Raw genomic sequence first — 18,289 nt, 5'->3', positions numbered from 1 at the left:
TGTCCTCGTCTCTGTCCTCGTCTCTGTCTGTCTCTGTCCTCGTCTCTGTCTGTCTCTGTCTGTCTCTGTCCTCGACTCTGTCCTCGTCTCTGTCTGTCTCTGTCCTCGTCTCTGTCCTCGTCTCTGTCCTCGTCTCTGTCTGTCTCTGTCCTCGTCTCTGTCTGTCTCTGTCCTCGTCTCTGTCTGTCTCTGTCCTCGTCTCTGTCTGTCTCTGTCCTCGTCTCTGTCTGTCTCTGTCCTCGTCTCTGTCTGTCTCTGTCCTCGTCTCTGTCTGTCTCTGTCCTCGTCTCTGTCCTCGTCTCTGTCCTCGTCTCTGTCCTCGTCTCTGTCCTCGTCTCTGTCTCGTCTCTGTCCTCGTCTCTGTCTGTCTCTGTCCTCGTCTCTGTCCTCGTCTCTGTCTGTCTCTGTCCTCGTCTCTGTCTGTCTCTGTCCTCGTCTCTGTCTGTCTCTGTCCTCGTCTCTGTCTGTCTCTGCCCGTCTCTGCCCGTCTCTGCCCGTCTCTGTCCTCGTCTCTGCCCGTCTCTGTCCTCGTCTCTGTCCTCGTCTCTGTCCTCGTCTCTGTCCTCGTCTCTGTCCTCGTCTCTGTCCTCGTCTCTGTCTGTCTCTGTCTGTCTCTGTCTGTCTCTGTCCTCGTCTCTGTCCTCGTCTCGGTCTGTCTCTGTCCTCGTCTCTGTCTGTCTCTGTCTGTCTCTGTCCTCGCCTCTGTCCTCGTCTCTGTCTGTCTCTGTCCTCGTCTCTGTCCTCGTCTCTGTCCTCGTCTCTGTCTGTCTCTGTCCTCGTCTCTGTCCTCGTCTCTGTCTGTCTCTGTCCTCGACTCTGTCCTCGTCTCTGTCTGTCTCTGTCCTCGTCTCTGTCCTCGTCTCTGTCCTCGTCTCTGTCTGTCTCTGTCCTCGTCTCTGTCTGTCTCTGCCCGTCTCTGCCCGTCTCTGCCCGTCTCTGTCCTCGTCTCTGCCCGTCTCTGTCCTCGTCTCTGTCCTCGTCTCTGTCCTCGTCTCTGTCCTCTTTCCTCTTCTCTCCTGTCTCTTTCTGTCTCTGTCTGTCTCTGTCCTCGTCTCTGTCCTCGTCTCTGTCTGTCTCTGTCCTCGTCTCTGTCTGTCTCTGTCTGTCTCTGTCCTCGACTCTGTCCTCGTCTCTGTCTGTCTCTGTCCTCGTCTCTGTCCTCGTCTCTGTCCTCGTCTCTGTCTGTCTCTGTCCTCGTCTCTGTCTGTCTCTGTCCTCGTCTCTGTCTGTCTCTGTCCTCGTCTCTGTCTGTCTCTGTCCTCGTCTCTGTCTGTCTCTGTCCTCGTCTCTGTCTGTCTCTGTCCTCGTCTCTGTCTGTCTCTGTCCTCGTCTCTGTCCTCGTCTCTGTCCTCGTCTCTGTCTGTCTCTGTCCTCGTCTCTGTCTGTCTCTGTCCTCGTCTCTGTCCTCGTCTCTGTCTGTCTCTGTCCTCGTCTCTGTCTGTCTCTGTCCTCGTCTCTGTCTGTCTCTGTCCTCGTCTCTGTCTGTCTCTGCCCGTCTCTGCCCGTCTCTGTCCTCGTCTCTGCCCGTCTCTGTCCTCGTCTCTGTCCTCGTCTCTGTCCTCGTCTCTGTCCTCGTCTCTGTCCTCGTCTCTGTCCTCGTCTCTGTCCTCGTCTCTGTCTGTCTCTGTCTGTCTCTGTCTGTCTCTGTCCTCGTCTCTGTCCTCGTCTCTGTCTGTCTCTGTCTGTCTCTGTCTGTCTCTGTCCTCGACTCTGTCCTCGTCTCTGTCTGTCTCTGTCCTCGTCTCTGTCCTCGTCTCTGTCCTCGTCTCTGTCCTCGTCTCTGTCCTCGTCTCTGTCTGTCTCTGTCCTCGTCTCTGTCTGTCTCTGTCCTCGTCTCTGTCTGTCTCTGTCCTCGTCTCTGTCTGTCTCTGTCCTCGTCTCTGTCTGTCTCTGTCCTCGTCTCTGTCTGTCTCTGTCCTCGTCTCTGTCTGTCTCTGTCCTCGTCTCTGTCTGTCTCTGTCCTCGTCTCTGTCCTCGTCTCTGTCCTCGTCTCTGTCCTCGTCTCTGTCTGTCTCTGTCTGTCTCTGTCTGTCTCTGTCCTCGTCTCTGTCCTCGTCTCTGTCTGTCTCTGTCCTCGTCTCTGTCTGTCTCTGTCTGTCTCTGTCCTCGACTCTGTCCTCGTCTCTGTCTGTCTCTGTCCTCGTCTCTGTCCTCGTCTCTGTCCTCGTCTCTGTATGTCTCTGTCCTCGTCTCTGTCCTCGTCTCTGTCTGTCTCTGTCCTCGACTCTGTCCTCGTCTCTGTCTGTCTCTGTCCTCGTCTCTGTCCTCGTCTCTGTCTGTCTCTGTCCTCGTCTCTGTCTGTCTCTGCCCGTCTCTGCCCGTCTCTGCCCGTCTCTGTCCTCGTCTCTGCCCGTCTCTGTCCTCGTCTCTGTCCTCGTCTCTGTCCTCGTCTCTGTCCTCGTCTCTGTCCTCGTCTCTGTCCTCGTCTCTGTCCTCGTCTCTGTCTGTCTCTGTCTGTCTCTGTCCTCGTCTCTGTCCTCGTCTCTGTCTGTCTCTGTCCTCGTCTCTGTCTGTCTCTGTCTGTCTCTGTCCTCGACTCTGTCCTCGTCTCTGTCTGTCTCTGTCCTCGTCTCTGTCCTCGTCTCTGTCCTCGTCTCTGTCTGTCTCTGTCCTCGTCTCTGTCTGTCTCTGTCCTCGTCTCTGTCTGTCTCTGTCCTCGTCTCTGTCTGTCTCTGTCCTCGTCTCTGTCTGTCTCTGTCCTCGTCTCTGTCTGTCTCTGTCCTCGTCTCTGTCTGTCTCTGTCCTCGTCTCTGTCTGTCTCTGTCCTCGTCTCTGTCCTCGTCTCTGTCCTCGTCTCTGTCTGTCTCTGTCCTCGTCTCTGTCTGTCTCTGTCCTCGTCTCTGTCCTCGTCTCTGTCTGTCTCTGTCCTCGTCTCTGTCTGTCTCTGTCCTCGTCTCTGTCTGTCTCTGTCCTCGTCTCTGTCTGTCTCTGCCCGTCTCTGCCCGTCTCTGCCCGTCTCTGTCCTCGTCTCTGCCCGTCTCTGTCCTCGTCTCTGTCCTTGTCTCTGTCCTCGTCTCTGTCCTCGTCTCTGTCCTCGTCTCTGTCCTCGTCTCTGTCTGTCTCTGTCTGTCTCTGTCCTCGTCTCTGTCCTCGTCTCTGTCTGTCTCTGTCCTCGTCTCTGTCTGTCTCTGTCTGTCTCTGTCCTCGACTCTGTCCTCGTCTCTGTCTGTCTCTGTCCTCGTCTCTGTCCTCGTCTCTGTCCTCGTCTCTGTCTGTCTCTGTCCTCGTCTCTGTCTGTCTCTGTCCTCGTCTCTGTCTGTCTCTCGTCTCTCTGTCTCTGTCCTCGTCTCTGTCTGTCTCTGTCCTCGTCTCTGTCTGTCTCTGTCCTCGTCTCTGTCTGTCTCTGTCCTCGTCTCTGTCTGTCTCTGTCCTCGTCTCTGTCCTCGTCTCTGTCCTCGTCTCTGTCTGTCTCTGTCCTCGTCTCTGTCTGTCTCTGTCCTCGTCTCTGTCCTCGTCTCTGTCTGTCTCTGTCCTCGTCTCTGTCTGTCTCTGTCCTCGTCTCTGTCTGTCTCTGTCCTCGTCTCTGTCTGTCTCTGCCCGTCTCTCAATTCAAAGGCCTCTATTGGCATGTCATGCATATGTTTACAAAGCAGGTGAAATAAGTAATAAACAAAAATGAAATCAACAATAACAAATGAAAAGAGAATATTTCTCTCACAAGAGAGGCATTTCAAACGATATACTGTATTGTTGTCTATGTACGGTGTTGTAACAATGTGCAACTAGTTGCAGTACGAAAGAGAAGATAAATAAACAGATAAATATAGGTTGCATTTACAACTGTGTTTGTTCTGGTTGCCCTGGCAACAGGTCACACGTCAGGCTGCAGTGATGGCTCACTGTGGTATTTCACATAACAGATATGGGAGTTGATCTAAATTGCATTTATTTATAAAAAAAAAAAATCTTTGTGGGTCTGTGTAATCTGAGGGAAATATGTGTCTCTAATATGGTCATACATTTACCAGGAGGTTAGGAAGTGCAGCTCAGTTTCCACCTCATTTTTCGGGCACTGGGCACAGCCTGTTTTCTCTCGAGAGCCAGGTCTGTTTATGGCAGTGGTCACCAACCTTTTCTGAGTCAAAATGCCGAGATCTACCGCTCTGATATTTTATTAACATGACTTCAAAACTTTAAGCCTTTGCAACATTAACCAATTAAAAACAGTTCTCTAGCAATGAGGTTTGTGCAGTAGGCTGTAGGTCCAATACATTATCCCTCTATATTGGCTATGCTCAGTAGGCCCAATACATTATCATTGCATATTGGCTATGCTCAGTAGGCTATAGACCCAATACATTATCATTGCATATTGGCTATGCTCAGTAGGCTATAGACCCAATACATTATCACTGCATATTGGCTATGCTCAGTAGGCTGTAGGCCCAATACATTATCACTGCATATTGGCTATGCTCAGTAGGCCCAATACATTATCACTGCATATTGGCTATGCTCAGTAGGCTATAGACCCAATACATTATCACTGCATATTGGCTATACTCAGTAGGCTATAGGCCCAATACATTATCACTGCATATTGGCTATGCTCAGTAGGCCCAATACATTATCTCTGCATATTGGCTATGCTCAGTAGGCTGTAGGCCCAATACATTATCACTGCATATTGGCTATGCTCAGTAGGCCCAATACAATATCTCTGCATATTGGCTGTGTAGGCCCAATACATTATCATTGCATATTGGCTATGCTCAGTAGGCTGTAGGCCCAATACATTATCACTGCATATTGGCTATGCTCAGTAGGCCCAATACATTATCTCTGCATATTGGCTGTGATCAGTAGGCCCAATACATTATCATTGCATATTGGCTATGCTCAGTAGGCTGTAGGCCCAATACATTATCACTGCATATTGGCTATGCTCAGTAGGCCCAATACATTATCTCTGCATATTGGCTGTGATCAGTAGGCTATAGACCCAATACATTATCACTGCATATTGGCTATGCTCAGTAGGCTGTAGGCTCACTACATTATCACTGCATATCGGCTATACTTGAAATGCCCTGCCAATGTTAGTCTTCTCTGACCATTTAGAAATTACATGAAACTAGTCTTATGTCACGCGTCACTACTTCACAGGAGAGGCATTTGAACGTAAACATACATTTTATTTATCAAAAGGCATTTTTTGCCAATACTAACACAGACCCAGGTGAAGTACAGGCAGCCTCATCCAGTACTAACACAGACCCAGTACAGGCAGCCTCAGCCAGTACTAACACAGACCCAGGTGAAGTACAGACAGCCTCAGCCAGTACTAACACAGACCCAGTACAGACAGCCTCATCCAGTACTAACACAGACCCAGGTGAAGTACAGACAGCCTCAGCCAGTACTAACACAGACCCAGGTGAAGTACAGGCAGCCTCAGCCAGTACTAACACAGACCCAGGTGAAGTACAGGCAGCCTCAGATACCAGCAGCTCAGACCCTAATAGAACAGTTGCTGCTCCACCAAATGACCCAGCAGATTGGCCCCCAGTCTTCACAGACCTCATGAGGACTGAGTTAGAGGTCCATTCAAACCAGGACTGGATTTTTCTTACCCTTAAGACAAGTCTAGAAGAGGTTTCCATTCAAGCTTATTACAGAGACAGCTGTCAAATGGGGAAAAGATTACAAGGAGTTGACTTTCATTCTCAATCAAAAACAACGGGTATTGTTGTATTGTTTCTGCTGTAAGCTCTTTTCTATAAAAGACTACAAAGTAATAAAGGAAGGCGTGAATGACTGGTCAAATATCAACGTCATTCTAAAACACCATGAGGGTAGTCCTGAACACACAAACAATATGATTGGAAAGATTGGAAAGCTGCCTCGGTCATTCCCCTCTTCAAAGGGGCTGGCACTCTAGACCCAAACTGTTACAGACCTATATCCATCCTACCCTGCCTTTCTAAAGTCTTTGAAAGCCAAGTTAACAAACAGATCACTGACCATTTCAAATCCCACCGTACCTTCTCCGCTATGCAATCTGGTTTCTGAGCTGGTAATGGGTGCACCTCAGCCACGCTCAAGGTACTAAACGATATCATAACTGCCATCGATAAAAGACAGTACTTTGCAGCCGTCTTCATCGACCTGGCCAAGGCTTTCGACTGTCAATCATCGTATTCTTATCGGCAGACTCAACAGCCTTGGTTTCTCAAACGACTGCTTCGCCTGGTTCACTAACTATTTCTCAGATAGAGTTCAGTGTGTCAAATCGGAGGGCCTGTTGTCCGGACCTCTGGCACTCTATGGGGGTGTCACAGGGTTCAATTCTCTGGCCGACTCTTTTCTCTGTATTTAGCAACGATGTCGCTCTTGCTGCGGGTGATTCCCTGATCCACCTCTACGCAGACGACACCATTCTGTATACTTCTGGCCCTTCTTTGGACACTGTGTTAACTAACCTCCAGACGAGCTTCAATGCCATACAACACTCCTTCCGTGGCCTCCAACTGCTCTTAAACGCTAGTAAAACTAAATGCATGCTTTTCAACCGATCGCTGCCCGCACCCGCCCGACTAGCATCACTAGAGGTCGACTGAGGTTGATGATATTACTAGTTTATCTAGGTTGTCCTGCGTTGCATATAATCGATGCGGTGCCTGTTAATTTATCATTGAATCACAGCCTACTTTGCCAAACGGGTGATTTAACCTCTCTGGGATATTCGGGACGGTAGCGTCCCACCCCGCCAACAGCCAGTGAAAGTGCAGGGCGCCAAATTCAAAAAAAATAAAAAATCTCATAATTTAAATTCCTCAAGCATACAAGTATTTGACACCATTTTAAAGATAAAATTCTCGTTAATCCAGCCACGGTGTCTGATTTCAAAAAGGCTTTACAGCGAAAGCACCACAAACGAATATGTTAGGTCTCTTTGGCTGGAAAAATGGCTGTGTTATTCTGTGAATAGGCACTCACCTAACATAATCGTTTGGTTTGCTTTCGTCGTAAAGCCTTTTTGAAATCGGACACTGTGGCTGGATTTACAACAAGTGTATCTTTAAAATGGTGTAGTTTTGTCGCACCTTGACTACTGTTCAGTCGTGTGGTCAGGTGCCACAAAAAGGATTTAGGAAAATTGCAATTGGCTCAGAACAGGTGCAGCACGGCTGGCCCTTGAATGTACACAGAGAGCTAATATTAATAATATGCATGTCAATCTCTCCTGGCTGAAAGTGCAGGACAGATTGACTTCATCACTACTTTTATTTATGAAAGGTATTGACATGTTGAATGCACTGAGCTGTCTGTCTAAACTAGTGGCACACAGCTCAGACACCCATGCATACCCCACAAGACATGCCACCAGAGGTCTCTTCACAGTCACTTTTTGAGTCAAGTGCACCTACCGCCAACAGGGCTGTTGAATCAAGTGCACCTACCGCCAACAGGGCTGTTGAATCAATTGCACCTACCGCCAACAGGGCTGTTGAATCAAGTGCACCTACCGCCAACAGGGCTGTTGAATCAAGTGCACCTACCACCAACAGCACCAGGACTGTTGATTCAAGTGCACCTATCACCAACTGCACCAGGGCTGCAGAATCAAGTGCACCTACCGCCAACAGCACCAGGGCTGTTGAATCAAGTGCACCTACCGCCAACAGCACCAGGGCTGCTGAATCAAGTGCACCTACCGCCAACAGGGCTGTTGAATCAAGTGCACCTACCACCAACAGGGCTGTTGAATCAAGTGCACCTACCACCAACAGCACCAGGGCTGCTGAATCAAGTGCACTTACCACCAACAGCACCAGGGCTGCTGAATCAAGTGCACTTACCACCAACAGCACCAGGGCTGCTGAATCAAGTGCACTTACCACCAACAGCACCAGGGCTGCTGAATCAAGTGCACTTACCACCAACAGCACCAGGGCTGCTGAATCAAGTGCACTTACCACCAACAGCACCAGGGCTGCTGAATCAAGTGCACTTACCACCAACAGCACCAGGGCTGCTGAATCAAGTGCACTTACCACCAACAGCACCAGGGCTGCTGAATCAAGTGCACTTACCACCAACAGCACCAGGGCTGCTGAATCAAGTGCACTTACCACCAACAGCACCAGGGCTGTTGAATCAAGTGCACTTACCACCAACAGCATGAAACAAATAACAGAAATAGGAATGCAAGGCTTCATTGTTTTTTTACAGAAATGTTTGGTGATCGACCGGTTGGTGACACCACGCACCAATCACACACCTCAACTCACCACACCACAACTCAACTCAACACAACTCACCACACCATAACTTACCGATGCAGCGTGTTCCATCAGGGCTGGAGTGGTATCCCTGACTACACATGATAACCTTCCTCTGACAGGTATAGGAGCCCACAGTGTTGATACAGTGAAAACCAGCACTGCATGGATCAGATAGACTACTGCACTCATTAATATCTGGAGGGAGAGAGGGAGATGGAGAGAGAGAGGAGGGAGGGAGGGAGGGAGAGAGAGAGAGGGAGATGAAGAGACAGATAGGGTGGAGAGAGAGGGGGAGGGTGGGGAGAGAGGGAGATGGAGAGAGAGAGGAGGGAGGGTGGGGAGAGACAGATAGGGTGGGGAGAGAGGGGGAGGGTGGGGAGAGACAGGCAGGGTGGGGAGGCAGGGTGGGGAGGCAGGGTGGGGAGAGAGGGGGGAGGGTGGGGAGAGAGGGGGGAGGGTGGGGAGAGAGGGGGGAGGGTGGGGAGAGAGGGGGGAGGGTTCAATCCAACAGACACAGAGAAGCCTAGTGAACATGTGTTAATGTAGTTCACTGTATGTCCACTTGGGGTCATTAGAGGTCTCTCTCACCGGTTCAGTTTCCATGTGCCCTGGGTGAAGCCGGTGAGACATCTCCTAACCACACATCTAGGATCAAATCACCAAGCACCAACACATAATCTCAACCATTAGGAGAATAGCAGGCTTCTGACCCTGAATCAGATGTGATGGCTTACCAATGCAGTTTCCATGTGAGTCCTGGGTGAAGCCGGTGAGACATCTCTGTTTAGGGTTACACAGGAAGGAGCCCTCAGTGTTCTCACACTCAAACCGTTGACCACAGTTGTGGCTGCGCACCATACATTCATCAATATCTGGAGGAGAGGAGACACCCTACATTCATCAATATCTGGAGGAGGGGAGACACCATACACTCATCAATATCTGGAGGAGAGGAGACACCCTACATTCATCAATATCTGGAGGAGGGGAGACACCATACATTCATCAATATCTGGAGGAGGGGAGACACCATACACTCATCAATATCTGGAGGAGAGGAGACACCATACATTCATCAATATCTGGAGGAGGGGAGACACCATACACTCATCAATATCTGGAGGAGAGGAGACACCCTACACTCATCAATATCTGGAGGAGAGGAGACACCCTACACTCATCAATATCTGGAGGAGAGGAGACACCCTACACTCATCAACATCTGGAGGAGAGGAGACACCATACACTCATCAATATCTGGAGGAGAGGAGACACCATACACTCATCAATATCTGGAGGAGAGGAGACACCATACACTCATCAATATCTGGAGGAGAGGAGACACCATACACTCATCAATATCTGGAGGAGAGGAGACACCATACACTCATCAATATCTGGAGGAGAGGAGACACCCTACATTCATCAATATCTGGAGGAGGGGAGACACCATACATTCATCAATATCTGGAGGAGGGGAGACACCATACACTCATCAATATCTGGAGGAGAGGAGACACCATACATTCATCAATATCTGGAGGAGGGGAGACACCATACACTCATCAATATCTGGAGGAGAGGAGACACCCTACACTCATCAATATCTGGAGGAGAGGAGACACCCTACACTCATCAATATCTGGAGGAGAGGAGACACCCTACACTCATCAACATCTGGAGGAGAGGAGACACCATACACTCATCAATATCTGGAGGAGAGGAGACACCATACACTCATCAATATCTGGAGGAGAGGAGACACCATACACTCATCAATATCTGGAGGAGAGGAGACACCATACACTCATCAATATCTGGAGGAGAGGAGACACCATACACTCATCAATATCTGGAGGAGAGGAGACACCCTACACTCATCAATATCTGGAGGAGAGGAGACACCATACACTCATCAATATCTGGAGGAGAGGAGACACCATACACTCATCAATATCTGGAGGAGAGGAGACACCATACACTCATCAATATCTGGAGGAGAGGAGACACCCTACACTCATCAATATCTGGAGGAGAGGAAACACCATACACTCATCAATATCTGGAGGAGAGGAGACACCATACACTCATCAATATCTGGAGGAGAGGAGACACCATACACTCATCAATATCTGGAGGAGAGGAGACACCATACACTCATCAATATCTGGAGGAGAGGAGACACCATACACTCATCAATATCTGGAGGAGAGGAGACACCATACACTCATCAATATCTGGAGGAGAGGAGACACCATACACTCATCAATATCTGGAGGAGAGGAGACACCATACACTCATCAATATCTGGAGGAGAGGAGACACCATACACTCATCAATATCTGGAGGAGAGGAGACACCCTGAACTCATCAATATCTGGAGGAGAGGAGACACCATACACTCATCAATATCTGGAGGAGAGGAGACACCATACACTCATCAATATCTGGAGGAGAGGAGACACCATACACTCATCAATATCTGGAGGAGAGGAGACACCCTACACTCATCAATATCTGGAGGAGAGAGGACACCCTACACTCATCAATATCTGGAGGAGAGGAGACACCATACACTCATCAATATCTGGAGGAGAGAGGACACCCTACACTCATCAATATCTGGAGGAGAGGAGACACCCTACACTCATCAATATCTGGAGGAGAGGAGACACCATACACACCATACACAAATGACATCAATGCATGTGGAAGTTATGATTCTCCCCTGAGACAGTTAATTCAGCAGCATGTAACCCTTCTGAGGAGACATGACTACCTTAAAATGTCACAGCTTTAAAGGTCCAACGCAGTCATTTGAATCTCAAGATCAAATCATTTCTGGAAATCAATTAGAGTACCTTCATGTGAGCAATTTCTGAAACAATGATTTTGCTAGGAGGGAAGGGCAGAGAGGTACGCGTTCCTATTGGTCTATTTACTAATTTAACATGTGATGTCATCAGGCAGGCCAAGACTTCATCAGAAACAAGCTGAACTTTCAGGCTGTCTTTTCAAACAGCTCTGACACTAAAAGGCATTATCCTCATTATCACAGCTCTGACACTAAAAGGGCATTATCATCATTATCACAGCTCTGACACTAAAAGGGCACTATCCTCATTATCACAGCTCTGACACTAAAAAGACATTATCATCATTATCACAGCTCTGCCACTAAAAGGCATTATCATCATTATCACAGCTCTGACGCTAAAAGGGCATTATCATCATTATCACAGCTCTGACACTAAAAGACATTATCATCATTATCACAGCTCTGACACTAAAAGACATTATCATCATTATCACAGCTCTGACACTAAAAGGGCATTATCATCATTATCACAGCTCTGACACTAAAAAGGCATTATCATCATTATCACAGCTCTGACACTAAAAGGGCATTATCATCATTATCAAACAGCTCTGACACTAAAAGGGCATTATCATCATTTTCACAGTATTATTTCAACTTCAGTGTGGAAATATACACTCGGTTGTCAGTTTATTAGGTTCACGACTCCGTTGACAAAAATGGATCACTCCTACAGACACGTGGCCGTGGCAGTTATATATACACCGCTCCTACAGATAGGAAGTCGCTATATAAAGTTATATATACACCGCTCCTACAGATAGGGAGTCGCTATATAAAGTTATATATACACCGCTTCTACAGATAGGGAGTCGCTATATAAAGTTATATATACACCGCTCCTACAGATAGGGAGTCGCTATATAAAGTTATATATACACCGCTTCTACAGATAGGGAGTCGCTATATAAAGTTATATATACACCGCTCCTACAGATAGGGAGTCGCTATATAAAGTTATATATACACCGCTCCTACAGATAGGGAGTCACGTGGCCGTGGCAGTTATATATACACCGCTCCTACAGATAGGGTGTCGCTATATAAAGTTATATATACACCGCTCCTACAGATAGGGAGTCGCTATATAAAGTTATATATACACCGCTCCTACAGATAGGGAGTCGCTATATAAAGTTATATATACACCGCTCCTACAGATAGGGAGTCGCTATATAAAGTTATATATACACCGCTCCTACAGATAGGGAGTCGCTATATAAAGTTATATATACACCGCTCCTACAGATAGGGAGTCGCTATATAAAGTTATATATACACCGCTCCTACAGACAGTGAGTCGCTATATAAAGTTATATATACACCGCTTCTACAGATAGGGAGTCGCTATATAAAGTTATATATACACCGCTCCTACAGATAGGGAGTCGCTATATAAAGTTATATATACACCGCTCCTACAGATAGGGAGTCGCTATATAAAGTTATATATACACCGCTCCTACAGATAGGGAGTCACGTGGCCGTGGCAGTTATATATACACCGCTCCTACAGATAGGGAGTCGCTATATAAAGTTATATATACAGCGCTCCTACAGATAGGGAGTCGCTATATAAGGTTATATATACACCGCTCCTACAGATAGGGAGTCGCTATATAAAGTTATATATACACCGCTCCTACAGATAGGGAGTCGCTATATAAAGTTATATATACACCGCTCCTACAGATAGGGAGTCTATATAAAGTTATATATACACCGCCCTACAGATAGGGAGTCGCTATATAAAGTTATATATACACCGCTCCTACAGACAGTGAGTCGCTATATAAAGTTATATATACACCGCTCCTACAGATAGGGAGTCGCTATATAAAGTTATATATACACCGCTCCTACAGACAGTGAGTCGCTATATAAAGTTATATATACACCGCTCCTACAGATAGTGAGTCGCTATATAAAGTTATATATACACCGCTCCTACAGATAGGGGGTCGCTATATAAAGTTATATATACACCGCTCCTACAGACAGTGAGTCGCTATATAAAGTTATATATACACCGCTCCTACAGACAGTGAGTCGCTATATAAAGTTATATATACACCGCTCCTACAGACAGTGAGTCGCTATATAAAGTTATATATACACCGCTCCTACAGATAGTGAGTCGCTATATAAAGTTATATATACACCGCTCCTACAGATAGGGGGTCGCTATATAAAGTTATATATACACCGCTCCTACAGACAGTGAGTCGCTATATAAAGTTATATATACACCGCTCCTACAGACAGGGAGTCGCTATATAAAGCAGGCCGACAGGCATCGAGGCATTCAGTTACTGTTCGATGGAACGTTAGAATGGGCAACACGAGAACCCTAAGCGACATTGAGCGTGGTATGATTGCCGGTGCCAGGCATGCCGGTTCCAGTGACTCAGAAATGTCCGGCCTCCTGGGATTTTTACATCTAGGGTTTACAGAGAACGGAGCGACAAAAAAGATCCAGTCAGCGGCAGTCCTGTGGGAGAAAACAGCTCGTTGGTGAGAGAGGTCAAAAAGAAGATTTGCAAGAATCATGCAAGCTACAGGCGGGCCACAAATAGGCAAATAACGCACAGTACAACAGTGGTGTGCAGAACGGCATCTTGGAACGCACAACTCTTCGGTCCTTGTCATGGATGGGTTATTGCAGCAGACCACACCGGGTTCCACTCCTAAACCACACCGGGTTCCCCTCCTAAACCACACCGGGTTCCCCTCCTAAACAACACCGGGTTCCACTCCTAAACCACACCGGGTTCCCCTCCTAAACCACACCGGGTTCCACTCCTAAACCACACCGGGTTCCACTCCTAAACCACACCGGGTTCCACTCCTAAACCACACCGGGTTCCCCTCCTAAACCACACCGGGTTCCCCTCCTAAACCACACCGGGTTCCCCTCCTAAACCACACCGGGTTCCCCTCCTAAACCACACCGGGTTCCCCTCCTAAACCACACCGGGTTCCACTCCTAAACCACACCGGGTTCCCCTCCTAAACCACACCGGGTTCCCCTACTAAACCACACCGGGTTCCACTCCTAAACCACACCGGGTTCCACTCCTAAACCACACCGGGTTCCCCTCCTAAACCACACCGGGTTCCCCTCCTAAACCACACCGGGTTCCACTCCTAAACCACACCGGGTTCCCCTCCTAAACCACACCGGGTTCCCCTCCTAAACCACACCGGGTTCCCCTCCTAAACCACACCGGGTTCCACTCCTAAACCACACCGGGTTCCCCTCCTATCAGCTAGAAGAAGCAGCTCCAGTGAACACGTGATCACCAACACTTGAGGAGTGGAAAAACATCGCCTGGTCCATAGGCAAAGTGGGGTCTGACCCAGTTCTAGATGGGTCTACATAATAAACTGTCCACTGAGTGTATATAAAACACTGGAAAATAATTTTTGGGACTGCACTGGGCCTTCAAGGACTGAGTTCCAGTACCCAGCTAAGAAATCATGTCATGTAACCATTCAGAACAGTCCATTTGTATCTTCTGATAAAGCTCCCTTACTTTATATAATATATGAATTAAATGTTGCATAACTTTGGTTAACATAAGTTCCACTTCACAAGTGATTCATTTTGGACTTTGTGAGTGTATGAAATTTGACTAGGTGGGGTGTTCAGTGCATGTACCGGGTTGTGTCGTTTGGTTTGATGGGATGCGTCCATGAGAACAATGTGGGAGGTCTAAATTTGTGGCTTTTTGTGGCAATCAGAGCTAATAGGGAGTAGGGCTGTTACGGTGACCGTATTACCGCAACACCGGCGGTCACGAGTCATGAAGGCAATTACCACATGACCATTTAGTCACGGTAATTAGGCTTCTCCAAGCTCTGATGCTGCTGATGGTCATTAGTAGCCTACCAAACTTGCTACCTGCCTGGTACTCAGCACTCTATTGTCCCTCTGATCACTTTGACATCAATGAAAATGTACTTAAAGGTTCTTCAAAGTAGCCTTTGCCTTGATAACAGCTTCACGAGGTAGTCACATGGAATGCATTCCAATTAAAAGGTGGGCCTTTTTAATACGTTTGAGCCAATCAGTTGTGATGTGACATGGTAGGGGTGGTATACAGAAGATAGCCCTATTTGGTAAAAGACCAAGTTCATATTATGGGAAGAACAGCTCAAATAAGCAAAGAGAAACAACAGTCCATCATTACTTTAAGACATGAAGGTCAGTCAATACAGAACATTTCAATAACCTTGAAAGTTTCATTAAGTGCAGTCGCACTTAATGAAACTGGGTCTCATGAGGAACGCCACAGGAAAGGAAGATCCAGAGTTACCTCTGCTGCAGAGGATAAATTCATTAGAGTTACCAGCCTCAGAAATTGGCAATTAACTGCACCCCAGATTGCAGCCCAAATAAATGCTTCACAAAGTTCAAGTAACAGACACATCTCAACATCAACCGTTCAGAGGAGACTGTGTGAATCAGGCCTTCATGGTTGAATTGCTGCAAAGAAACCACTACTAAAGGACACCAATAAGAAGAAGGGACTTGCTTGGGCCAAGAAACACGAGCAATGGACATTAGACCGGTGGAAATCTGTCCTTTGGTCTAATGAGTCCAGATTTCAGATTTTTGGTTCCAACCGCTGTGTCTTTGTGAGACGCAGAGTAGGTGAACAGATGATCTCTACATGTGTGGTTCCCACCGTGAAGCATGGAGGAGGAGGTGTTATGGTGTGGGGGTGCTTTACTGGTGACACTGTCTGTGATTTATTTAGAATTCAAGGCATACTTAACCAGCATGGCTACCACAGCATTCTGCAGAGATACGCCATCGCATCTGGTTTGCGCTTAGTGGGACTATCATTTGTTTTTCAACAGGACAATGGCCCAACACAGCTCCAGGCTGTGCAAGCGCTATTTGATCAAGAAGGAAAGTGATGGAGTGCTGCATCAGATGACCTGGCCTCCACAATCACCCGACCTCAACCCAATTGAGATAGTTTGGGATGAGTTGGACTGCAGGGTGAAGGAAAAGCAGCCAACAAGTGCTCAGCATATGTGGGAACTCCTTCAAGACTGTTGTAAAAGCCTTCCAGGTGAAGCTGGTTGAGAGAGAGAATGCCAAGTGTGTGCAAAGCTGTCATCACGGCAAAGGGTGACTACTTTTTGATTTCTTTAACACTTTTTTGGTTACTATATGATTCCATATGTGTTATTTCATCGTTTTGATGTCTTAATGATTATTCTGCAATGTAGAAAATAGTGAAAATAAAGAAAAACCCTTGAATGAGTAGGTGTGTCCAAACTACTGACTGGTACTGTATGTTCAATTGTATTCTTCAAAATAATATAAAATAATGCCACGTAATTCTAAGCAAATCTAGTCTGCTAAATGAACTAGTGTAGCTCACAGCCATATGGCCTAGCCAGATCAGGACCTATCATAAGGACAACTCAGAGTATGCTATTCTCTTCTTCTGAAATAGACCACATTTTCTTTAGACCTGTCTAAAATAAATAATGGATTTACTGTGATGGTGTAGGCTATATTAAATAGATTTATTGTGATGGTGTAGACTGTATTACATGGATTTATTGTGATGGTGTAGACTACATTACATAGATTTATTGTGAAGGTGTAGACTATATTACATGGATTTACTGTGATGGTGTAGGCTACATTACATGGATTTATTGTGATGGTGTAGACTACATTACATGGATTTATTGTGATGGTGTAGACTATATTACATGGATTTATTGTGAAGGTGTAGAATATATTACATGGATTTATTGTGATGGTGTAGACTACATTACATAGATTTATTGTGAAGGTGTAGATTATATTACATGGATTTATTGTGATGGTGTAGGCTACATTACATGGATTTATTGTGATGGTGTAGACTATATTACATGGATTTATTGTGAAGGTGTAGAATATATTACATGGATTTATTGTGATGGTGTAGACTATATTACATGGATTTATTGTGATGGTGTAGGCTACATTACATGGATTTATTGTGATGGTGTAGAATATATTACATGGATTTATTGTGATGGTGTAGACTACATTACATGGATTTATTGTGATGGTGTAGACTATATTACATGGATTTATTGTGATGGTGTAGACCAGGGGTGTCAAACTCATTTCGCATCGTGGGCCACATACGGCCTAGGGAGATGTCAAGTGGGCCGGACCATTAAAATTATACCATACTCTGCTATAAATAACCAAAATATCATGTCTTTCCTTTGTTTTGGTGTAAAGAAGCACAAGAACATTAGGAAAATATAGCTGGCTTTTACCGCTGCTTCACTGACTTCTCGGCTCTGGATGAAAGTTGACTGCTGTTTCCTCAGACCCGCCAGCAATTCGTTAATCTTATCTCTTCTCAGTTGTCCTTGCAAGCCGTCATATTTTTCGCTGTGATGAGTCTCGTAGTGGCGTCGAATATTATATTCCTTCAATACCGAAACTTGTTGCAAACACACCAAGCACGAAGGTTTTCCGTGCATCTCTGTAAATAAATAGGACGTGGTCCATTTTTCTTTGAAAATTCTACACTCCTTATCTACTTTTCTCCGTTTGGATAACGACATTTTGGCTAATGAGGGTGTAGCGGAGAGGTAGAGACCAAGGTATTAACAACGTCGTAACAAGCAGCAGATGGCGCATTGATACCGTCTGCTGTTTTCAGTCTGTCTCAGTGATGCGGCTTGTCTTCTACTCTGATGGAAAGAGTGCGCCCCTTAGCGGATAATCCATGAATTGCAGCGAATTAAAAATATTAATTCCATGTCTTTTATGCATTTTTTCCACTTTCAAATTATCCTGCGGGCCTGATCGAACCTCCTTGGGGGCCGGTTCCGGCCCGCGGGCCGTATGTTTGACACCCCTGGTGTAGACTATATTACATGGATTTATTGTGAAGGTGTAGACTATATTACATGGATTTATTGTGATGGTGTTGACTATATTACATGGATTTATTGTGATGGTGTAGGTAGACTATATTATATGGATTTATTGTGATGGTGTAGACTACATTACATGGATTTATTGTGATGGTGTAGACTACATTACATGTATTTATTGTGATGGTGTAGACTATATTATATGGATTTATTGTGATGGTGTAGACTATATTACATGGATTTATTGTGATGGTGTAGACTGTATTACATG

General features: G+C 46.4%; 1 protein-coding gene across 1 annotated transcript in view; it reads right to left on the bottom strand.

The window, feature by feature from the left end:
• Positions 1-18,289, bottom strand: part of fbln2 (fibulin 2) — a 40,555-nt gene that overhangs the window by 12,204 nt on the left and 10,062 nt on the right. The window contains exons 2-3 of the mRNA XM_071336960.1: positions 8,963-9,100; positions 8,280-8,423 (exon numbers count right to left, since the gene is read on the bottom strand). Of these exons, the coding sequence (XP_071193061.1) occupies positions 8,280-8,423; positions 8,963-9,086 (268 nt within the window). The 5' untranslated portion in view covers positions 9,087-9,100. The remainder of the gene's footprint in view (positions 1-8,279; positions 8,424-8,962; positions 9,101-18,289) is intronic.

The sequence above is a fragment of the Salvelinus alpinus genome, chromosome 12 (genome assembly GCF_045679555.1).
Source record: "Salvelinus alpinus chromosome 12, SLU_Salpinus.1, whole genome shotgun sequence".
Lineage (NCBI taxonomy): Eukaryota > Metazoa > Chordata > Actinopteri > Salmoniformes > Salmonidae > Salvelinus > Salvelinus alpinus.
The sequence above is the reverse complement of the archived record's forward strand: the minus strand, read 5'-3'. Positions and strand labels throughout refer to the sequence as shown.